The sequence below is a fragment of the Neofelis nebulosa genome, chromosome 4, assembly GCF_028018385.1.
Source record: "Neofelis nebulosa isolate mNeoNeb1 chromosome 4, mNeoNeb1.pri, whole genome shotgun sequence".
Taxonomy (NCBI): Eukaryota; Metazoa; Chordata; class Mammalia; order Carnivora; family Felidae; genus Neofelis; species Neofelis nebulosa.
This window is the reverse complement of record NC_080785.1, coordinates 143,361,046-143,386,754: the sequence shown is the minus strand read 5'-3', so window position 1 is coordinate 143,386,754 and position 25,709 is coordinate 143,361,046. Positions and strand designations below refer to the sequence as shown.

General features: G+C 36.6%; 1 protein-coding gene across 20 annotated transcripts in view; it reads right to left on the bottom strand.

Moving 5' to 3' along the window:
- CFAP20DC (CFAP20 domain containing) overlaps window positions 1-25,709 on the bottom strand; it is a 240,243-nt gene that overhangs the window by 119,811 nt on the left and 94,723 nt on the right. For all 20 annotated transcript variants that reach the window (XM_058726364.1, XM_058726363.1, XM_058726354.1 and 17 more), the window contains one exon: window positions 6,275-6,431. In XM_058726364.1, coding sequence (XP_058582347.1) covers window positions 6,275-6,431 — 157 coding nt within the window. The remainder of the gene's footprint in view (window positions 1-6,274; window positions 6,432-25,709) is intronic.

The following is a 25,709-nucleotide window of genomic DNA, read 5'->3' as shown; positions in this document are numbered from 1 at the left end:
TCAGTTGGAATGTAACAGTATTTTGCTTAACCAAGGAACAATTATTATCCTCACTTCACTGATGCAGAACCTGAAGCATAGAGATTGGGTGAGCACTTGTACAAGGTTAAGTCCTGGCAGCTAAGTGAGGAATATGGGGTTATATTCCACAGCACCCTGAACCACAGCATGCCTCCCCAAGTCTATTTGGAACATCTGAGGCAATCTGAGATGCCACATTCATAAGGCTTTTTTTCAGTCCTTCTGAAAAACTAAAAGAAATCACGCCAATGTTTGTTCTTGGAATTTTTTACAGATTACCCATTCATTTTAAAAACTGATTATAAAACAAAATATGTGTATATTGTTCAAAAATACAAATGGTACTACAAGATTATGAGACAAAGTCATCATTCCCTGACTGCTGCCCTCCCCCCTCACTCATCCCCCAGGCTCGCAATGCAGAGGCAACTATTCTCAAGCCTCAGCAATAGCTTCTATCTTCTGGTACTTATTTGTTTATAAACAGTAGCCTCATATTGGCATTTCTGCACTTATGCTTTAGATAATATCTCTGACTTCCTATTTTGGAAAAAAAAAGATTTAGCACTGTTAAACTACCATACCACCTTCCTTCCCTCCCCACATCTTTCAAATAGGATTTGTCATAATTTTTGGATAACTTATTATTTAGTATGGTACATTATTAAGATTATGTACAAAAATTGTGCCAATAGGCAACTATTTTTAAGGCAAAAATCTAAAAGGTGGACAACACCAAATGCAGGCAAGGCAAGAGTTACTCTCGTTCATTTCTGATGGGAATACAAAATGGTATAGCCACTTTGGAAGACAGTTTGACAGTTTCTTAAAAACTAAACTTACTCTTACCCTATGAACTAGCAGTCATCCTCCTTGATATTTACCCAAATGGGTTGAAAATTTATTTTCATACAAAAACTTGCACAAGAATATACCAGCTTCATTAACAATTGCCAAATTTTGGAAGCAACCAAGATGTCCTTCGGTAGGTTAATGGAAAAACAAACTGGTAATACAGACAAGAGAATATTATTCAGCATCAAAATGATATGAACTATCAACCCATGAAAAGACATGGAGGAACTTTTTAAAAAAATGTTTATTTTTGAGAAAGAGAGAATGAACGAGCAGAAACGGGGGAGGGGCAGAGAGAGAGAGGAAGACAGGGGATACGAAGCAGGCTCTGCACTGACAGTAGAGAGCTTGATGTGGGCTTGAATCCACAAACTGCAAGATTATAACCTGAGCCAAAGTCAGATGCTCAACTGATTGAGCCACCGAGGCACCCCTGGAGGTTAAAAGGCATATTACTAAGTGAAAGAAATCAGTCCAAAAAGGCTATATGTTGCATGATTCCAACCATGTAACATTCTGGTGAAAGCAAAACTATGAAGACAATAAAAAGACCAATGGTTGCCAGGAATTAATAGGGAGGGAGGAATGAATGAGTAGAACCTAGAAGACAAGGGCAGTGAAACTATTCTGTATGATAGTATATTGTTAGATACATGTTATTATTCATTTGTCAAAACCCACTGAGTATACAACACTAAGAGGGAATGCTAATGTAAACTATGGACTTTGGGTGATAATAAAGTGTTTATGTAAGTTCATTAATTTTGGCAAATGTACCACTCTGGTATGAGTGGCTATAGCTGTGGAGACTGTGCATATGCGGTGGTAACAAGGACATAGAAATTCTTTGCAATTTGCATTCAATTTTGCTGTGAACCTAAAACTGCCCTTAAAAATAAAATGTTTTTTTTTTAAAAAAGCTGTACACATTTGAGCCATGTAATATGCTATGATTACATTTCTTTTCTTGTACAACTTTTTGTTTCCCTTAGGGTTGATCACTGTTTTATTTTGTGATAGATTTTTGTACACACCCCACATTAATTCTTCCCAAACTCCCTATTAGCACTATAAAATCAAATCAACTTTACTTTTCATGTTCAAACACATCATATTGTATCAGATATATTCTTTTCCTAGAGACTTTCCTCTTGAAAGCCTCCATTTTCCTGCTGAAATCTGGACTGTTTTCTAGATGTGCTGAACAAATGTCATCCTTTGAATTCCTTTAACCATAATTCTGAAAATTCTCTTTGCTTTTCTCTGAAATCTTGTTTCTTGGATCCCACATACTCCTTTTTCTTGATCTACTCCTTATATTTTGTGGAGAATATCTTCCAGATCTTTTCTGACAAAGGATTTAAATAAATATAAATTTTTGAGACCTTGCATGTCAGCAAACACCTTTAATTTGCACTCAATTAATTGCTAGACTGGATGTGTGTAAAATTCTAAGTTGAAAGTAATTTTTCCTTATATTTTGAAGGTATGGTTTCAAGGTCTTCTACCATCTAATGTTGTTGTATGAAGTCAGACATTATTCTTATTCCTACTCCTTTGTATGCAACTTCAGTTAAAAAAAATTCTGGAAGCTTTAATAATCTTTTCTTTTTTTCCCTCCTATTCTGAAATTACACAATGGTGACTCTTTTCTTCTTTTTTTTCTTTTTCTGTTTTTGATGAGCTATGTCAATCTGAAAACACCTGACCTTTAATTTTGGGAAATCTTCCTATATATCATCCCTCCTGTTTCCTCTAGTCTCTCATTTAGAATCCTATCATTCTGTTGATGGGTCTCTTGGACTAACTTCTAATATTCTTTTTTTTTTTTTTAATTTTTTTTTTAACGTTTATTTATTTTTGGGACAGAGAGAGACAGAGCATGAATGGGGGAGGGGCAGAGAGAGAGGGAAACACAGAATCGGAAGCAGGCTCCAGGCTCTGAGCCATCAGCCCAGAGCCTGACGCGGGGCTCGAACTCACGAACCGCGAGATCGTGACCTGAGCCGAAGTCGGACGCTCAACCGACTGAGCCACCCAGGCGCCCCACTTCTAATATTCTTAACATTTGGATCTTATTTTCAGTCTTTCGGGCTTCTTAAAAAATTTTTTTTTATTCTAAATCTCTGAAGAAAGACAATACAATACAATCTCAAAACAGCTATATAGTTTCTGTGTCAAAATGTCCAGTATACACTCAAAACTTACTAGACATATTAGGATACAAGAACAAGAGAAAAACAGACAACAAAAACAGACCCACAGGACAGACAGACATTGGAATTGTGAGCCATGCCTTTTAAAATAACTTTGCTTAATATATTTGAGAAATTAAATAATGAGATGGAGAATTTCAGCTAAGGAATGGAAACTATAAAAAAGAATCTAATGGAAATTCTAGAAACAAAAAATATAGTAACTGAAATTAAGAATGCCAAAGTATGTGTTCATTTATCTCCTTGACAAATATCTAAAGAAATGCCTATCTAGAAGCTCCAAGAGAAATGTAGAATGATTCTAGCAGCACTATTCAAAATGCCTAATATGGACAAATAAGTTGTGGTACATTCACACGATGCCATACTATGTACAGTAATTAAATTAGCAATATAGGTGAATCTCACAAACACATTTTACACAAACACATTAAAATACATGTTAAAGAATGTATATTTGGAAAGAATATATACTATATGATTCCATTTAAATAAACTTCAAAAATAGGTAAAATTAATTTAAATTGTTAGAAGTCAGGAGAGTGTGACCTCTCAAAAGAGAGAGGGACATGACTGGGAGGGGATTATGAGCAGGGATTCTAGGATGTTTGTAATATTCTATTTCTTGATTTGGATGATGGTTACAGAAATGTGTTCCCTTTGTGGTAAGGAATATGATTTATAGATGTTTTTAAATTATATTAAAGGCTTATAAGATAATAAACTTCAATAAAATACAACAAGAACAAATAACTCCTATTTTATAGATGCAGTGTTTTCTTAACTTTGAGAAAAGCATGTATTTCCTATTTTATCTATTTCCTTCTTTCTGTTAGTTCTTGTGTCTATCTAACATGTATCCAATGTACCTGAGTTGAAAAGTTCTCTGGATCAGTTTCTCCAGAGAAGAAATATCCTATTGTTTGCTTATTTGGAGTTAGAAAGGGAATCTGGGATCCGTTAGCAGCCCATATGGAATTTTAGCCAATTTCCTTGTTTTTAGCCACACTCTTTTATTTCCTGCCTTTGGCAGGGGGCTGCCAATTCTAGAGCCCCTCTGAGCTTCTACATTATGAATCTCATTGGTGAATCTCTCTGTAAACCCACTAGTTTCAGCTTCCTCTGCTCTTCTAAGTCAGTTGTCATTCCTCAATCTTACAAAATTTATGAACACACTTTTTCTGTTGTTAGCTACTCTTCCATAATTTTCATCCTGGTGGGTTTATTGCCATTTTTAGTCCTATAATTTTAGTGGGGTTTGAGGAAGGATCAGAGATAAAAACATGTATTTAATATGCCATATTTTGATTTACTCTTTTCCTTACATTTATTTAAAAATATTAATCAGGTTATGATTTACCTCCTATGATCTGATGTAGAATGCACATACATTTCTATAAATTTTGAGGTTTCTTATTAGCTGGGTGCTATTTTTTTAAAAATGAAGTCTTTTGCTTTCTTGTATAGCCTTTTTAAAAAAAAAAATTTAACGTTTATTTTTTGAGAGACAGCATGAGCTGGGGAGGAGACAGAGAAAGAGGAGGTCACAGATTCTGAAGCAGGCTTCAGGCTCTGAACTGTCAGCACAGAGCCCGATGTGGGGCTCAAACTCATGAACCATGAGATCATGACCTGAGCCAAAGCTGGATGCTTAACCGACTGAGCCACCCAGGTGCCCCTCTTGTATAGCCTTTAAATGGTACATAAGATGAGTGGCTGGACTTCCTGGCTTGTAATCTCTCTGGGAGCTGTTAATGCACTGCTGTGTTTTGTTATCAAATGAAATTTATAGGCACAGTTTCCTGTTCCACAGAGTGAACCACACAAGGATTTCTCAGACACTCATCCAGACAGAGCACAAGTCTAAAGTCTACTTTATACAAACTTCTAAGAAATCACCTTTGCCATCTTATGTGCTGCTCTGTTTCCTGGGCTTCTAGAAAAATTGATTTTGTTAAAAATAATCCCAGACAAAAATCAAAAGGAAGCATCAGTATTCTCTCAATACTTTCAGTTGTTTAAGACTATCTTAGGAGAGTTTGTGCCATCTTATAAATTCTGGACAGTTCAGTTATCTGCAGAATATATTTATTAATCATATAATGAGTAATCAATGTGTATATTTCCAATCTTTCTACAAATAATATGAGGAATAACTCAATCATTTTTCTATTTTAACATGATTATTGGAAAATTAATATATAAATGTAATTTCTCCCAAATGAGTTCATGAAATAACCACAGAATAATGAGATAGTATACGTTGGACAATAGCAGAGCTTTATGAATGTTGACATCTTTTGAACACCCTTGTTAATTTGGTGATTTTACTACATCAATGAGTCCTATCTCCTTAGTTGGAAATCAGAAATTTGCTTTGTCAGCCTCCCTTGCAGCATGTGACCTAGCCTCTACAAGTCAGACAGTACAGTCAGACCTACAGAGTCTTTGCCCAGCTGCAGTAGCTATTGGGGGTCTTCCTTGGAGCAGTCCTGTGGTGGGAGCTGTGTTTGTTTTTGGCTGTAGCCTCTAAGCCTGATTTTCTGGACATCCTTGAGATTCTATGAACTGGCTAATTTCCTTAAATAAATTCTTTTTGCTGTTTCAACTACCTAGACAGGACTCCATCGCTTGCAACTAAGAACCTCGACGGATTCGCATGGTAAGTGCTATCATAAACAAACAAGAAAAATAACCACAAAAATAAAAAAGATATCTTTGTGACATTCAGCTATACTTAAACACATGATTCAGAGTAAAGAATGACATATGCTACAACATGGATGAATCATGAGGTCTTAGGCTAAGTGAAATAAGCCAACTATAGAGAGACAAATACTGTATGATTTTACTTACATAAGGCAACCAAAATAATTAAATTCATGGAATCAGAGTAGAATGGTGGTTACCAGCAGTTGAGGAGGGGGGAAATGGGAGTTACTAATTGATGGGTTTTGGTCAAGATGAATACGCTCTAGAGATCTGCTATACAGCATTGCACCTGTAGTCAACAATAACATGTTATACACCTAAAAATTTGTGAAGAGGACAGATCTCATGTTGTGTTTATTCCACAATAACATAGAAAAACCATTTCCATGTACTCATACTATCCAAAGGTGTGTCTAATTTTTAAAAACACATTGGAGACTTTAAAAATCTTGGTAGCAATTTGAACATACCATCTTTCTCAGCAGTGTCTTGAGGCTTGCATTTTAAGGTAAAGATCTTCCGTAGCTTACAGTTAGCAGAGACAATAATTCCATCCAATGACTGGAAAACTGCTCCCTTGAATATTTCACTGGTAAATGCTACCAAGTCTATACATAGATTGCACCACTAAAATAAAGGAAAGAAGGGTAAGTACTTTTCAATAATCACATAGGTGAACAAGCCATCTATATGTGGGTAGTCCAGAGAGTGGAGGCAATTATCTGGATCAACTTGCCCCAAAACAACTTTCCCCCTTAAGCAAATCTCTACTTTGGCTTCAGTTTTCTTAAAAATTGCATTGATTCTTCCAAAGAAGTCATTGTAATCTAAACTATACATTGGTCATCTGACTGTAGAGTTCTCATTACAAGGCAAGATTTTGACAACTTTGGGAAATAACTCTGGATCTGTAGGCAGTATGCTAGTGGGAAGCTAATTGCAGGTGCGTTAGACCACTTAAATCTTGAAAATCAGGGATAAGTAGCCAATTGTTCCTTCAAGGGGACTAATTTGATCATAATTAGCCACTTATATTTGTTAAAAAAAATCATGGAAGAAATTGGAAGCCGGGTTTAAATTGTGGCCGGTGCTGTCTACTTATAACCAATTAACCTATTGTACAGAAATAGATTCTTCTAAAGAATTTGTAATTATGCCTGGTATTTGCCAGTTTTTAAAGTACTCTTTGCAGGGACTAATTTCTGCCCATTAAACAATTAGACTCCTCAATACTTCATCAAATGAATTCTCTAAATGGTTTGACTGAATTAAAGAAAAGGAGAAAATAATCATTTAGTGAGAAATTAAGACATATTGAAGATTGCAGGACAACAGGAAAAAGAATTTTTGAAATTAAAAGCACAGTAGTATTTAAAGTTGTCTGTACTTCTTTTAAAATATCAGTTTACATAAGGTTCATCTTATTAATCTGTCAAAATTGAAAGTTATATTTATTTATAAAAGAGACAACGATGCTATTTATAAAGGCATATTCTATTCAGGAATGTTGATTTTATTATGAAGGAAAACCTGAGGTTTTTCCACAGGAGAAAAGTAAGACAGATTGCAGGAAGTTACTGATTAAATACAGGAAGTATTAATCATAGGTATCTCAAGAGTAGAATTATATTCCCAGGCAATGGGGATGCTCTTGTTTTTTGGGTGAAAAGAAGTCTGGTGGAATAAGAGGTGGGAAGGAGGGCTGACTGTGATGTGGTAATGAGACTCGCTTGACCTGCAGGGTGGTGAGCTCCGGGGAGGTGTGGGAGGTAATGTTGGATGGGCCAGCAAGCCAGGTTCTGGAGGGGCAGAAAGATCAGGAGAACCTTGGACTCCAGAGGGTAAGGTGTCATTGCAGCTCTTGAAGGAGAATGTGACAAGAATGGAGTACTGGGAATTCTAGAGTATCCTTGATGCAAGAATATTTGGGGGTGGGAGGAAGGCTGAGGTAGAGTGGAGACAGACTGAGGCACAGGAAGACTAGTCAGTCAGTCAGTCAGTCAGTCACTTAAGCATGACATGAGGAGGGTCTTGTAGAGGGCTAGTATTGGGGGTGGGATATAAGGGACAAGTCCAGTAGGCATGCCATGGAATAAATGAAACATCAGGGTTTGGTAAAATCCAGGTTATAGGGGATGGTGCTACTGGGGTTTCCAGCTATCCAGTAATAATTATTAACATTATTAACATCACCATTGTTGTTATGTGGTTCTTATTCTTAAAAGACTTAAGATTATGTACCAATTGCAATCATTCAGCTAGTCTGTCCCAACAGTAACTGTATTCATCCATTCCTCCTCACAGGTGCTTAGCACAGGTGCTAAGAGAAGTCACTGGGTGTGACTCTGACATACAGAAATGAATAAGAGAGTCCTTCCAGTCTGGGAAGGGAGGCAGACATGTGGCATCTGGTATGAACCGTTATTGCAGAGGGGGCTCAATGTGGGAGGATGGGAAGGCTCGGGTAAGGCTTTGTTTTAAAATATTTTAAATGTTTATCTATTTTTGAGAGAGAGAGAGAGAGAGAGAGAGAGAGAGAGAGAGAGAGAGAGAGCGCATGAGTGGGGAAAGGGCAGAGATAGAGGGAAACACAGAATCTGAAGCAGGCTCCAGGCTCTGAGCTGTCAGCACAGAGCCTGATGTGGGGCTTGAACTCACAGACTGCAAAATCATGAGCCAAGACGAAGTCGGACGCTTAACTGACTGAGCCACCCAGGTGCCCCAGGAAAGACTTCTTAAAAAAAACATTTAAAAAATGCCATGATATTATATGTAAATATAAGCCCAAACATAGCAAATTTTATACAAAATGTAGTTCTTGTCATTTCTCCACTCTTCTAATCATACTGTCATCTCTTAACTGTTTCTTCTTTCTGTATTTTTAAATAATACCTTTTGATTTATCAATTTTAGACATTATGTACTGTTTTCCTGTTATGGTAGATAAGACTTGTAGTTCACTTAACACTCTACTTCCTCTACTTCATCCTCCATAGGTAATTATCTCTCCTTTCTTTTTTTCTTTTTCCTCAAAATTAATATTCTGTGTTTTCCTTTTTGTGACTATGTAAATATTGTACACAACTAAGCCAAGTGATGCTCTATGATTACCTTTCTTCATGCAACTTCTTTGTAATTCTAGGGTTAATGATTGCTTTTAAAATTATCTGCTTTATTGCATTTGAATCCAAGTTTTCCTATATCTAGGAAAGGAAAGGCTTGGAGGTGACATTTGAGTTTGGTTTTGAACAAGGAATAATAGTTTCCAGGTCCAAGGTGACATGGGAACATGCTGGTCATTTCCTCTCAGGGCCCTGCCCTTTATTCCCTACTTTTGTGAACCCTCCTACTGGCTGCACCTGTATACCCCATCAGACTCCATCAGCTTGGCTTGGGAATTGGTGTCCACTTTCTTCAAAAACTCTGAGTCCCAGGAAACCAGGCCCTTACCCATAACACACTTTTCTTATCCATCATAGTCAAGCTGCTTTTATTTCTTCTGCCTGGATTCATGCATCATAGAAAGTACTCAACAAATAATGATCTGCATGTATATGTGCATGATGTATGAAGACATACATATACATACATGCCAACACACATACTTTCAATCTTTCATTTTATTTTTCTAAGGTTTTATTTTAATTCCAGTTGGTTAACATACAGTGTTACATTAGTTTTAGGTGTACAATATGATGATTCAACACTTCCATACATCACCCGGTGCTCGTCACAAGCGCACTTTTTAATCCCCATCACCTATTTCACCCATCTGGTAACAACCATCAGTTTGCTCTCTATAGTTAAGAGTCTGTTTCTTGGTTTGCTCTTTTCTTCCTCTTTGTTTCTTAAATTTCACATATGAGTGAAATCATATGGTATTTGTCTTTATCTGACTTAATTTTGTTTAGTATTATACTCTTTAGCTCCATCCCAAGTCACTGCAAATGGTAAGATTTCATTCCTTTTTTATGGCTGAGTAATATTCCATCACACACACACACACACACACACACGCGCGCGCGCACACACCACTTTTTCTTTATCCACTCATCAGTCAATGGACACTTGGGCTGTTTCCATAATTTGAGTATTGTAGATGATGCTACTTTAAACACTGGGGTGCATATATTCCTTTGAATTACTTTGAAGTATTTTTGTATTCTTTGGTAAATACCTACTAGTGCAATTTCTGGATTGTATGGTAGTTCTATTTTTTAACTTTTTGAAGACTTTCATACTGTTTTCCAGAGTGGCTGCACCAGTTTGTATTCCCACCAACAGTGCAAGAGCATTCTCCTTTCTCCACATCCTTGCTAATATCTGTTGTTTCTTGTGTTGTTGATTTTAGCCATTCTGACGGGTGTGAGGTGATATCTTATTGTAGTTTTGATTTGCCATTTCCCTGATGATAAGTGATGCTGAACATCGTTTCATGTGTCTGTTGGCCATCTGTCTGTTTTCTTTGGAAAAATGTCTATTCATGTCTTCTGCCCATTTTTTGTAACTTGGATTGTTTGGTTTGGGGTGTTGAGTTGTATAGTTTCTTTATATTTTGGATATTAACCCTTCATCAAATATCATTTCCAAATATCTTCTCCCATTCTGTAGGTTGCCCTCTAGTTTTGTTGATTGTGCAGACCTTTTAATTTTGATGTAGTCCCAATAGTTTATTATTGCTTTTGTTTCCCTTGCCTCAGGAGATATACCTAGAAAGAAGTTGCTATGGCTGATGTCAAAGAATTTATTGCCTCTATTCTCTTCTAGGATTTGTATGGTTTCAGGTCTCACATTTAGGTCTTCAATCCATTTTGAATTTATTTTTGTGTTTAGTGTAAGAAAGTCCAATTTCATTCTTTTGTATGTTGCTGTGCAGTTTTCCTAACACCATTTGTTGAAAAGACAGTCTTTTTCCTATTGGATTTTCTTTCCTGCTTTGTCAAAGATTAATTAACCATATAACTGCTGGTTCACTTCTGGGTTTTCTATTCTGTTCCATTGATCTATGTGTCTTGTTTTGTGCCAGTACCATACTGTTTTGATTACTACAGCTTTGTAATATAACTTGAAGTACGGATTTGGGATGCCTCCAGCTTTGCTTTTCAAGATTGCTTTGACTATTGGGATATTTTGTGGTTCTATACAAATTTTAATATTCTTTGTTCTAGTTCTGTGAAAAATGCTGTTGGTATTTTGATATGGATTGTATTAAGTGTGTAGATTGCTTTGGGTAGTATAGACATTTTAACAATATTTGTTCTTCCAATCCATGAACATAGAACATCTTTCCATTTCTTTGTGTCATCTTCATTTCTTTCATCGGTGTTTTATAGTTTTCTGAGTACATACAGGTCTTTCATCTCTTTGGTAGGTTTATTCCTAGGTATCTTATTGTTTTTGGTACAATGAGATTGATTCCTGAATTTCTCTTTCTGCTGCTTCATTATTGGTAAATAGAAATTCAATGGATTTTATATGTTGGTATTGTATCCTGCAACTTTATTGAATTCACTTATCAGTTCTAGCAGTTTTTTGGTGAGGTCCTTTGAGTTTTCTAAATATATAGTATCATGTCATCTGCAAATAGTGAAATTTCTACTTCTTCCTTGGTGATCTGGGTATCTTTTATTTCTTTTTGTTGTCTGACTGCTGTGGCTAGGACTTCCAGTACTATGTTGAATAAAAGTGATGAGGGTGGACATTCCTGTTTTGTTCCTGTCTGGAGAGGAAGAGCTCTCAACTCTTCCCCATTTAGGATGATATTAGCTGTGGGTTTTCCATATATGACCTTTATTATGGTGAGATATGTTCCCTCTAAACCTACTTTGTTGAGGATTTTTATCATGAATGGATGTTGTACTTTGTCAAATGTTTTGTTTACATCTTTTGAAATGATTATATGGTTCTTACCCTCTCTTTTATTTATGTGATATATCACATTAATTGATTTGCAAATATTGAAACACCTTTCAACCCAGGAATAAGTCCCACTTGATTGTGATAAATGATTTAAAAAAATTTTTTTTAATGTTTATTTACTTTTGGGAGACAGAGAGAGAGAGTGGGGGAGGGGCAGAGAGAGAGAGAGAGAGGGAGACACAGAATCTGAAGCAGGCTCCAGGTTCTGAGCTGTCAACACAGAGCCTGACGCAGGACTCAAACTCATGGGCTGTGTGATCATGACCTGAGACGAAGTCTGACACAACTGACTGAGCCACCCAGGCGCCCGGAATGATTTTTTTATTTTTATTTTTTTTTTTTCAACGTTTTTTATTTATTTTTTTTGGGACAGAGAGAGACAGAGCATGAACGGGGGAGGGGCAGAGAGAGAGGGAGACACAGAATCGGAAACAGGCTCCAGGCTCCGAGCCATCAGCCCAGAGTCTGACGCGGGGCTCGAACTCACGGACCGCGAGATCGTGACCTGGCTGAAGTCGGACGCTTAACCGACTGCGCCACCCAGGCGCCCCAAGGAATGATTTTTTTAAATGTATTGTTGGATTCGGGTTGCTAGTATTTTATGGAGGACTTTTTGTATCTATGTCTACCGGAGATAATGGCCTGTAGTTCTCTTTTTTTGTGTGGCGTCTTTATCTAGTTTTGGTATCAGATTACTGCTGACCTCATAGAATGAATTTGAAAGCTGTCTGGGGGGCCCTGGGTGGCTCAGTCCGACTTCAGCTCAGGTCATGATCTCACAGTTCGTGAGTTCAAGCCCCACATCAGGCTCTGTGCTGACAGCTCAGAGCTGTCAGGGCCTGGAGCCTGCTTCAGATTCTGTGTCTCCCTCTCTCTCTTTGTCCCTCTCCTGCTTGCACTCGATCTCTCTCAAAAGTAAATAAACATTAAAAAAAAAAAAAAAAAGAAAGCTGTCTGTCCTTCCTTTTCTACTTTTTAAAATGTTTGGTAGAATTCACCTTTGAAGCCATATGGTCCTGGACTTTTGTTTTTTGGGGAGTTTTTTGATTACTGATTCAATTTCTTTGCTGGTTATTGGTCTCTTCAAGTTTTCTATTTCTTCCTGTTCTAGTTTTGGTAGTTTATATGTTTCTAGGAATTAATCCATGTCTTCCAGGTTGTCCAATTTGTTGGCATATATTCTTTCATAATATTCTTTTATGATTGTATTTCTGTGGTTTTGGTTGTTATTTCTCTCCTGTCATTTGTGATTTATTTGGATCCTTTCTCTTGTAGTTTTTTCTGGCTAGAGGTTATCAATTTTATTGACTTTTTCCAAAGAACCAGCTCCTGGTTTCATTAATCTGTTTTATTGTTTTTGTTTGTTTGTTTCTGTATCATTTGTCTCTTCTCTAATCTTTATTATTTCCTTCCTTCTGCTGGCTTTATGCTTTGTTTGTTGTTCTTTCTCTAGCTCCTTTAGGTGTAAGTTTAGGTTGTTTGAGATTTTTCTTGCTTCTTCAGATAGGCCTATATTGCTGTATACTTTCCTCTTAGGACCATTTTTGCTGCATCCCAGAGGTTTTGGACTGTTGTGTTTTCATTTTCATTTGTTTCCATGTACTCTTTTATTTCTTCTTTTATTTCCTGTTTTACCCACTCATTGTTTAGTAAAATGTTATTTAACCTCCATATATTTGTGGTCTTTCCAGATTTTTTCTTGTGGCTGACTTCTAGTTTCACAGTGTTGTAGTTAGGATAAAAATGTGCATGGTATGATTTCAATCTTATTTGCTGAGGCCTGTTTTGTGGCCTGATACATGATCCGTTTTGGAGAATGTTTTGTGTGCGCTTGAAAAGACTGTGTATTCTGCTGTTTTAGGATGGAGTGTTCTGATTATATCTGTTAAGTCCATCTGGTACAGTGTGCAATTCAAAGCCATGGTTCCCTTGTTGATTTTCTATTTAGGTGATCTGCACATTGAAGTAAATGGGGTGTTAAAGTCCCCTATTATTGTATTGTTATAATGAGTTCCTTTATGTTTGTTGTTAATTGTTTTATATATTTGGGTGCTCTCATGTTGGTACATAAATATTTGTAATTGTTAGATCTTCTTGTTGGGTTGTCCCTTTTACTATGATATAGTGCCCTTCTTTATCTCATTATAGTCTTTGTTTTAAAGTCCAGTTGTCCAATATAAGTATTATTCCTCCAGCTTTCTTTTGACATCCATTTGTGTGATAAATGTTTCTCTATCTCCCTAATTTTTTTAAAATTTAAATTCAAGTTAGTTAACGTACAGTGTAGTCTTGGCATGAGGAGTAGAACCAGTGATTCATCTCATACATATGACATCCAGTGCTCATCCCAACAAGTGCTCTCCTTAATGCCCATCACCAATTTAACCCACCCCCCACCCACCTCCCCTCCAGCAGCCCTCAGTTTGTTCTCTGTATTTAAGAGCCTTATGATTTCCCTGTCTCTGTTTTTATCTTATTTTTCCTTCCCTTTTGCTATGTTCATCTGCTGAGTTTCTCAAATCCCACATATGAGTGAAATCAGATATATTTCTCTGACTGACATATCTTACTTAGCATAATACCCTCTAGTTCCATCCACATTGTTGCAAATGGCAAGATTTCATTCTTTTTCATCACCAAGTAGTATTCCATTGTATGTATATACCACATCTTCTTATCATTCATCAGTTGATGGGCATTTGGGCTCTTTCAATAATTTGACTATTGCTGACAGCAGCACTATCAACATCCCCCTCACTTTCAATGTGCAGGTGTCTTTAGGTCTAAAATGAGTCTCCTGTAGGCACTGTATTGGTGGATATGGTTTGTATCCATTCTGGCACCCTATGTCTTTTGACTGGAGTGTTAGTCCATTTACAGAGTATTACTGATAGATATGTGTTTAGTACCATTTTATTATTATTTTGTTTCTGGAGATTTTCTCTGATCCTTTCTTGACTTTCTCTCTTTCATGTTTTGATGATTTTCTTTAGTGATATATTTGGGTTTCTTTTTCTTTATTTTTTGCATGTTTATTTATTAGTGGCTTTTGATATATGGTTACCATTAGGTTTGTATATAACTGCTTCTGCATATAGCAGTCTATATTAAGTTGATGGTCATTTAGGTATGAATCCATTCTTTTCTCCTCTCCTCCCCAAACTTTAGGTATATGTTATTATATTTTATTCTCCCCTTTTGAATTCCTTACTTAGTTTTTACAGAAATATTCACTTTCATTATTTTTGTGTTTTCTACCATCATATTATCCTTTTTCGTCTCTTCTTTCTAGTCAAAGAGTCCTCTTTAATAGTTCTAGCAGGACTCGATTGGTAGTCACAAACTCCTTTAGTTTATATTTTCCTGGGAAACTCTCTCTCTCCTATTCTGAATGACAACCTTGCTGGATAGAGCATTTTGACCACAAATTTTTCTCATTAAGCACTTTGAATACATCATGACACTCCCTTCTGGCTTGCAAAGTTTCTGTAGAAAAATTTCTGCTTGACTTATGGGTTTTCCCTGGTAAGTTAATGACTTTTCTTACATTGCTCATTTTAAGATTTTTTTCTTTATCGTTATATTTTGCAAGTTCAATTACAATATGTCATGGTGTGGGTCTGCTTTTGTTGATTTTGAGGAGAGTTCTCTGTGCCTCCTGGATAAGGCAAGTTTTCAGATATTATTTCTTCAAATAAACTTTCTGTCGCCCTTTCTTGCTCTTCTTCTTCTGGGACTCCTATAAATATGAATGTTATTACATTTGATGGAGTCACTGTAAGTGACTAAGTCCACCTAAGTCTACTCTTGTTTTGTGTAATTCTTTTTTATCTTTATTATTCAGCTTGATAACTTATCATTACTCTGTCTTCTACATCACTAATTTGCTCCTCTGCTTCTTCCATCCTGCTATTCCTTTCATCAAGCGTGTTTCTCATTTCTTTTTCTGAATCCTTTACCTCTAAGTTATTCCTTGTCTCTATGTTAAGGGTCACATTCGTGCCTTCCACTCTTTTCTCAAGTCCAGTGACTATCCTTATGGTCACTGTTTGAAATTCTCTGTCAAGCATGTTATTTGTCCATTTCACTTAGATCTCTGGCTGTAGCCTTGTCTTATTTTTTCACTTGGGATAAATTTTTAGTCTCATTTTGTCTGCTTCTCTATGTCTGTTTCTGTGTGTTACGAAAGTCAGTTTTGTCTTCTGAACTTGAAAGTAGTGACTTTATAAAGAGGTCCTGGGGCACCCTGTAGTGTAGTATCCCCTGTTCACCTAAACCTGGCACTTCAGGAGAGCATCCTGTATGTGTTGCTTATACCCTGCTGCTATGTTTGAGCCACTTTTCCTTTCAGTGCAATTATCTGCACTGACTCTCTGTCTTTTGTGGGCTGTGCTTACTCTCTGTGGTGTGAGTGGGACCCAGGCATGGCAGATTTGAGAGGGTGTGCCTGCCGGGGAATTTGGGAGTGGGGTGGCAGTATCAGCAAAGTCTGCACTGGGGCACTCCAAAATGCTGTAGTGGTGGGGGCCGCATTCTGGAGCTGCCAGGGGTGCGAGACTAGGCATGGTGAGCAAAGATGACTGGACAGGGTGGGCCCTGCACACAAAGGGTGGCTGGGGTTCATGGTTGGGTGTGGTGCAGTGTCTAGGCCAGCGTGGTGACTGCACGTGGTGTGCAGTGGTGGTGGGTGGGGTGCACTGTGTGGCTTTCACAAAATTTGTCCTGAGCTGAGGGCTGAAGCCAGCAGGCTTGGAGTCGGCTAGTTCTCAACAGAACCTGTGGGCATGGCACACTGCCAGTGGGTCAGGCAGCAAGTATCTGTGTAGCTCCACTTCTCAAAGGTGGCTCTGTACTTATGCTAGGAGATGGGGGAGGAAAATGGCATCTGCGAGTTCCCTTGCTTTCAGAGAAGTCCCCCAGCACGCTCTGGAATCAGTATGTGCAGATCTGTCTCCCATTTGCCCCCATGGTTGTGCAAACTACTGTTTTTTTTGTTGCCTCTCCATGCAGACTGCTGTCTCTTTCAGGGTGGAGGCCCAGCTATTACTCACCCTCCTGGCTTGCCCACCACTGAGTCAGCTGACTTTTAACCACTGGTCTTATAAACTCATGGAATTCAGCCCCTCTGGTTTTTTTTTAACGTTTATTCATTTTTTGATGGGGTGTGAGTAGGGGAGGGGCAGAGAGAGAGTGAGACGCAGAATCTGAAGCATGTTCTAGGCTCTGAGCTGTCAGCAGAGTCTGATGCAGGGCTCAAACTCACAAACTGTGAGATTGTGACCTGAGCCAAAGTTGTCCACTTAGCCACTTAACTGCTTAACTGACTGAACCATCCAGGTGCTCCCCCCTTTTAAAGTGAACTCTACACCCAATGTGGTGTTTGAACTCATAACCCTAAGATCAAGAGTCATATGCTCTACCAGCTGAGCCAGCCAGGTACCTCAGGCCCTCTGGTTTTTAAAACCAAATGTTATGGGGATTAGTCTTGGCTGTGTGAGCCCCCTGGTGCAAGGGCCCATTTATCTGCCCTCTTTGCACGCAGCTCCCTCCCTCCTGCAGGCAGCCTCCCTCTGCCTTTCTGCCCTTTCTAAACTTTTGGTTGCACCTTCTTCTCTATATTTAGTTGAGGAATTTGTTCCTCCAGTCTTCAGATTACCCTCCGGCTTGTTGACTTGGATGTGGACAATACCTAGTCGAAATGTGGGATGGGGTGAGCTCAGGGTCCTCCACTCCACCATCTTCCCAAGCTCTCCCTCAAGCAAAATCCTCAAACTCTCATTTTATAATCATTCAACTAACCCCATAAATGTGTGGGAACTGATAATTAGTGCATTCATCTCTTAGAGGTACAGATGGGAGTAGCTCCTGAGAAAGATGAGAATAACTTTCATAAGTCTCCACTGGCTAGAGGAAATAGAAATTACTGTTTTTTAGCTGGTATCTGTAAAGGTTCCACTTTTCATAAGCTTCAACAAATAACTCATTATTCATATAAACACTGTGATAGGCTTTTGGGAGTTTCAGAAGAGTATGAACTCTCTACTACCAATATGCAGCTTATCTGATTTATAGTTGATCTTTTTTTCTTTAAATTAAAAAAAAATTTTTTTTTGAGAGACAAAGTGCAAGCAGGGGAGGGGCAGAGAGAGAGGGAGACACAGAATCCTAACCAAGAGCTGGGCTCCAACCTGTCAGTACAGAGCTTGATGTGGGGCTCAAACCCATGAACCATGAGATCATGACCTGAGCTGAAGTTGGATGTTCAACCAACTGAGCAACCCAGGCACCCCAATAGTTAATCTTTATAAAATATTATTTTCCTTATTCTTGGTGATCAACCAGTCTTAAAATCCCTTTTTTGACATTTTTCTTGACCTCTAATCACTTTCTTCCTATGTGTAACTCTAGTCTAGCAAAGAATTCTTGATTTACAATATTCCTAATTACGGGCTTAAAAATTATGTGCCAGAAAGACAGCAATCTGACAGAGAAAAGACAGTTTTGCTTAGTTTGTTGCTTCAATTAGTAAGAGAGTTTATACTATTTAGCTCCGGCATGGAATTCTGCATAAAGGAATTGGCTGGCAAACAGCAAAAGAATGATTCAAAGCATGAATTTCTAGGTTTTACAGATTCATGTTTTGGCCCTATGGCTTTATTATATACTGGTGTAAGGCCAGTAGACTGTGTGAACACACACACACACACACACACACACACACACACACACACCGGTCAAATGCATGCAATAACAAGTTCTTGGTCGTCCAGCACTTTCTGATTTTCCTTGCCATTACTGCAGGAAAGATGTGAAGATAATTGGATTCATTTTGCCAGTGTAGAAAGAGCCTGAGTCACTGCGCACAGCTCTAGCTAGTGGTGCCTTTCTAAAAGGAAACAACAAATAAGAAACCACAATTTCATAGCCTAGCAATCCTAAAGTACATCTCTTCTCACAATTTTAGAACCTCATTCTGTTTTTGTGTTCCTAAAATGATAACAAGGAATGGGGTTTAAAGACGTTTATTCTTGTGCCCTTTAAAATAATATTTCACATGTTAGCTTTAACATCTCCGTACAAAATCTGCTTACAATGGCCATATTCATCTCAATCACCATCATATTGTTTATTAAATGGTGTAAGCAGAAATCAAAATAGCAGTTTTATATCTGAATGGTCAAGAGAAGCAATTACCTATTACTACTATATAAAAAACAGTTTCCTGAGGAAAAGCAAACTTGACAAGTCCTTACGCAGAGACAGGGAAGTTAAGGAGAAGTTGGAGCTGTTGGTGCTGCAGCTCCTGGTTGAACCACAGAAAAGCAAGCTCCTTATAACGTATCTTCATGATGCCTATTTAGCAGTTGACCCCCACCTCCCATTCCTAATCTGCATTGAGCACACAATCTCTTCCTGAAATAGCAGCCCATCTTTCTCCTGCTAATTCTCAAGTCATCTTTCACTGTGCCCTCTGAAATCCTTACTACTGAAAAGTACTTACATCCTCTGTATTTTTCTTAGGGTCCTGCAATACCCTACTTTAACTGAAACCTGGCTTTTCTCTAATATATTAGCTTTCAACTCTGGAGTTGAAGCTCACTTATGGAGTTCACATGTGCTTCTACAACCTCTGATTTTGAGGCCATGGGGCTAGGTCGCATTGGGAGAGGGCTTAAACTTCCTGTTGGGAACCCCATCTTCTTTGAAGTCTGAGGCATTGCATTCACAGGTTCTTCTACCCTTTTAAATTCACTGATCTTCAGTTCAGTCCCTGGTCACTCCCACTTCTGCAGACACACCGTTGCCAGCCCACATACACATTCCCGAAAAATGCTGGGACCAGATTCACCTTACCTTCTTTAGTACTGTCTAATACCCTGAGTCCCTTAACCTCCTTTCCCTCAAAAGCTTCTTCACCTCTTCACTCAGTAATCCACTCAGATGGCCACATCCTGAGATTTAACTTCATTTCTCTGAAACACTTAACTTTTAAAATTTGGAATTAGAAATTACTTTCTATTATCTAATTATAATATTCTGTTCTTTAACCTGTCTGGAAATTCCCTCCAGTTAAACCTTCCTGGCAACTCCTTTTAAATACATTCCTCCTAGGGATGCAAGAGTGTGGGCTCTGGAGCTTATCTGCCTGGGTTTGGATTCCACCTCCACCATTTACCAGTTAGATAATCTTCACAGTTACTTAAACTCTCTGTGCCTTGCTTTCCTCATTTGTAAAATGATGGTAATTATAATACATCTCTCAGAGTTGTAGGATTAAATGTTTAAATACATGTAAGCACTTATAATAGCGCCTAACATATATATGCTTAACATATGTTAACCATACAATCTTTTTGACTTTCATACCACAAAATACACAGACTTTAAGGGCACAGTTTGATGATTCTGACCATTCATTCACCTGCATACCATCAAGTTATAAAGCATTTCAGTCACTCCAGAAAGATCTTTTGTGCTGCTTCCCTGTCAATCTCAAACTCACCCCTCTCAAGGGCAACCACTAATTTCTTTCACCTTAGATTAGTTTTGTCTATTACTTTATATACATGGAATCATAGTAAATGGCTTCTTTCACTGGGCTTAATACTTGAGGTTCATCAACGTTGTTGCATGTATTAGTAATCCATTCTTGTTTTGCTGAGTAGTACCCCATTCTGTGAATATACCACAATTTAACTGTTCAATCTTCTGTTGTGGGACATATGGGTTATTTCAAGATTTTGGCTTTTATAAATAAAGCTATTGTAAAATTCCCATACAAGTAGTTTTGTGTCCACATACTTACATTTCCATGGGTATACACCAAGGAGTGGAATTGTTGGATCAATGGGTAAATGTTTAACTTTATCAGAAACTTCCAAAGATATTTCCAAAGTGGTTATGCTGGAAATTCTCCATCTATGCTGGAAATGTAGGACAATTGCTTTATACTTCACGAGTATTTCGTATTTCCTGTGTCTTTTATTTTAGCCATTCTAGTGGGTGAAGTAATGTAACTGTGTTTTTCATTCGAATTCCCCTGAAGCTGGAGCTCCCTGGAGTTCTTCACATGTTTATTTGATTGCATAATCTTTGTGAAGAGCTTGTTCAATTGTTTTTGCCTTAAAAATGTCATTTTTTAAATTACACAGTTGTAGAATATATTCTGGATATGTCTTTTGCCAGATATATGTATTAGGAATATTTTCTCCCAGCTGTGGCTTGCATATTCATTTTCTTAAGAATGTCTTTTTGATGAGTGGTTTTAAATTTTGTTGAAGCCCATTTTTGTCAATTTATTCTTTATTAGGGTTAATGTTTTCTGGGTTCTACGAAATCTCCTAAAAGTGTTTATATTTTTAGCATTTAAATTTAGATCTATGATTTATCTTAGTTTTCGTGAATGGTGTGAAGTATGGGTTGCGGTTCATTTTCTTTTCCCCATATGGATGCTCAGAAGTTCTAGTTCTGAAAAAAGATGCTCCTATCTCTATTAAATTGCTCTCGTGTTTGGTTGAGTATCAACTGACTATATGTGTGTCTATTTCTAAACTTTTAGTGGTATCTATGCCAATAACACATTGTCCTGATTACTGTAGCTTTATACCATGTCTTGAAATCATGAGGTACAATTTTGACGTTTTGAAAATTGTTTTGTAACTTAAGACCTTTGAATTCCCATATATATTTTAGAATTTGTTAATAAATTTTGCAAAAACTATTAAAAAAAATTTAAAAAGCCTTGGGCGCCTGGGTGGCTCAATCAGGTAAGTATTCAATTCTTGGTTTCGGCTCAGGTCATGATCTCATGGTTTTGTGAATTCGAGCCCGACGTTGGGCTCTGTGATGGCAGTGCAGAGTCTGCTTGGGATTTTCTGTCTCACTCTCTCTTTGCCCCCTCCCCCACTCGTGCTGTCTCTGTCTCTCTCAAAATAAATAAAAATAAACTTAAAAAAAAAAGAAGCCTGCTGGATTCTCTGATAGGGATTAGATTGGATATACATTCTTTGGATCCATAAACAACATGTCTCCACTTATTTAGGTCTTCTTCAGTTTCTGTCAGCAACATTTTATACTTTTCAGTGTAGAGGTCTAGCATATATTTTATTAAATGTATTCCTGAATATTATGTATTTTTGATGCTATTGTAAATATTTTCAAAATTAAAAATTAAAAATAGAATTGTTGAATAACCATATTGTATACCTAAAATGAATATAACTGTTCATGTGAAGTATACTGGAATTAAAATTAAAAACTTAATAAACATATTTAAATTAAAAATTTTTTTTAAATTTCAATTGCTTACTGCTATAAACAACTTATATAGAAATATATAGAAATACAATTGACTTTGGTTATATCTATGCTATGTTGTGACCCTATAAAATTCACTTAATCTAGTAGGTTTTTTTTAGTTTTTGTGGATTGCTTAGAACTGTCTAATTAGATGATTATATTGTCTGCAAAGAGAGAAAGTTTTACTTCTTTTTTTATGACCTGTATGTGTTTTATTTCTCTTTATTATCTTACTGCACTTGCTGGGACCTCCAATACAATGCTGAAGAGAAGTAGAGTACATAACCTTGCTTTGTTCCCTGTCTTAAGGGATAAATAGTCACTTTTTCACCACTAAGTATCATTCAGTTGTAGATTTTTTTTAATGGGAACCCTTTATCAGGTTGAAAAAGCTTCCTTCTATTCCTAGTTTGATGTAAGTTTTAATCATAAATGGCTAATGAATTTTTGTTAAGAGATTTTTCTACATTTATTGAGATGATCTTATGATTTTTTTCTCCATTATTCTGTTAATGTGATCACTTACACTGATTTTCAAATATAAGACCAACCTTGAATACTTGATGTTAAGGATTCATATATTTATGTTCATGAGTAATACTGATTTATAGTTCTCTTTTGGGGATTTTAATGTCTTTGCTGGTTTTGGTATCAGAATTATGCTGACCTCATTTTATTCAATGATTTGGGAAATGTTCATTCTCCTTTATTATCTGAAAGAGTGTTTAAAATTGGTATTATTTTTTTCTTAAATGTTTGGTAGAATTATACGTAAAGCCTGGATGTCGATTTCTGGACCTGTATTTTCTTTGCAGGAATGTTAATTACAAATTCAATTCCTATAAATAAATATATGGCTATTTTAAATTTTAATTTCCTTCAGTATCAGTTTTAGTAATTTGTCTTTGACAGAAATTTCCCACTTCATCTAAATTATCAAATTTAATGGCAAAATATTGTTCATAATATTCCTTTATTTTCCCTTTTCCCTTTCATTCTTGATATTGGTAATGTGTGTACTTTTTTTCTTGATTAATATAGCTAACAGCTTATCACTTATTATATCTTTTCAAAGAACAAACTTTTGGTTTTATTTTCTCCACTGTCCATTTTTTTTATGTCATTGATATATTCTCTTGATTATTTAATTCTGCATATTTTAGATGCTTCAGATGCAGGGAAATCTGAGAGAGGAATGTTGAAATCTTCATCTAAAATTGTGTATTTATGTTTCTCTCTTTGGATCTGTTACTTTTAGGTTTGCTATATCTTCTACATGAGATGACTCACTCATCATTATGGAATATGCTTCTTTAAATAATATTCATTTTCCTGCAGTCTACTTTATCTGATATTAACATAGTCACTCTAGCTTTTTTAGAGTTAGTGCTTGCATGGTATAACCTTTTTCTTTTTAAATTTTTCACCTGTGTCTTTAGATTTAATATACCTTTCTTATAAACATTATACTATGGTATCTTGCTTTTTAATTAATCTACAATCTCTGTCTTTTAGTCAGAGAGTTTAGTCCATTTTCATTTAATGTAATTATTCCAATGTTTTTGAGTTTAGGACTACCATCTTGCTATTTGTTTTCAATCTGTCCCATCTGTTCTTTGTTTAGTTCTTTCCTATATTCTTTAGGACTGAATACATTTTTAGTGTCCCATTAATCTAATCAATTGGCTGATTAGTTATACTCCCCCCCCCTTTTTAAATTTTTTTTTTATTAAAAAAATTTTTTTTAACGTTTATTTATTTTTGAGACAGAGAGAGACAGAGCATGAACAGGGGAGGGGCAGAGAGAGAGGGAGACACAGAATCTGAAACAGGCTCCAGGCTCCGAGCTGTCAGCACAGAGCCCGACGCGGGGCTCAAACTCATGGACCGTGAGATCATGACCTGAGCCGAAGTCGGACGCTTAACCGACCAAGCCACCCAGGCGCCCCTCCCCCCCTTTTCCCCCTTTTTTTAATGATTGCACTACAATTTAAAATATGAATCTTTAACTTATCACACTCTAACTTTGGGTAATAATAGAATATCTCATGCTTAAGAGCCTAAAAAAACATGTACTAATATCTCTACCATTCTTTTTGTTAATGTCATATATTTCATATATTTTTCTTCTATACCATTATTATTTTTGCTTTCAACAAATACTTTTAAAGAAATTATGAATAAAGAATCTTTTAGATTCATCTACATATTTAACATTACTGGCACTCTTCTCTCATTTACACCCACATTTCTACCTGGTACGTATTTTTTTCAGACTGAAGAACTTCCTTTAATATTTTTGTAGAGCAAGTTTGCTGGCAATAAATTCACCTTTTCAGTCTGAAAATGTTTTTATTTTGCTCCAACTTTTGAAGGATAGTTTCACCAAATAAAGAATTCTAGGTTGACAGGTTTAAAAAAATTTTTCCCCAGCATCATTCCATTATCTTCTTATTCTCATTGCTTCAGATGGGAAGCTGTGATATATTTTATCATTGTTCTCTGGTGTATAATGTATTTTTTCCTCTGGATGTTTTTTAAGATTTTCTCTTTATCATTGATCTTTAGCAATTTATGACATACCAAGGGCATGGTTTTAGGGTTGTTTCTTTTTGTTTGTTTTTTAAGTTATGATACACCATGGTGTGCTGTGGTGTGGTTTTTGAGTGATCTTTAACTCAGTTTGTTGAGCTTACTGGATCTGTGGGTATATTTTTCAAATTTTGAAAAATTTTAACCATCATGTCTATAAATTTTCTTGTGCTCAATCTCCTTGCTTTCCTTCTACTACTATGATTATACACATATTAGACTGGCTGATACTGTTTCACAAGCCATTTGGACAGTACTCATCTCTTTTTGGGCTTTTTTCCTCCTCCCTGTGCTTTTGTTTGAATAGTTTCTATATTTCTGACTTCAATTTTATTGATATTCCACAGTGTTTAACTTGGTGTTAAGTCCAGTGAGTCTCAGTGCCATTTTCTCCATTTTTTCACTGATTTTACTTCTTAAGTCTCTTTCTTATCTGTCCTCCTCATCTACTTCTTTGCTACTACTCTAATTCAGGCTTATACATCTCACCTACACTTCTGCATTGCCTCTTAACTGGTCACTCAGCCTCTAGCTTTTCCCATTCTGATATCATAGTTATTTTCTAGAATACAGATCATACTACAAAACTCCTCCATGTTAAATATTTTTTAAATTTCTAATGGGCTAAAATTCAAACTTCTCAACATGGCTTTCAATCTCCTTTATGGTTTCATCTAGCTTTCCTTTCTAGCACTGTAATTATGTATATTTGAATCAGTTAATGGATCAAATGTGACATAAACTTTCATTTTTTTTCTTTTGTGTATTCACAGTTTGTCACAAACACCCTATAACATCCCCCAACTTGACTAGATATATCTTATATTTTCCTTTAATAGCATTTGGTTCCTAAGATTAGCTTGGTGTTCACCAGAGCCCATTATCATTCATTGTTCACGTGTTACATTGCCTCCTCTGCCATAGTATAATCTCTTGATGAGAAAGACTCTGTGTCATTAACCTTTGGATTCCTAACATTTGGCACAGACCTAGACCTGAGCAAGGACTCAATAAATATTTGCCAACTGAAATGAACTATAAATTCAGAAGTTTATTATGACACTATATTCATAAGTTGATAAACATGGATTTATG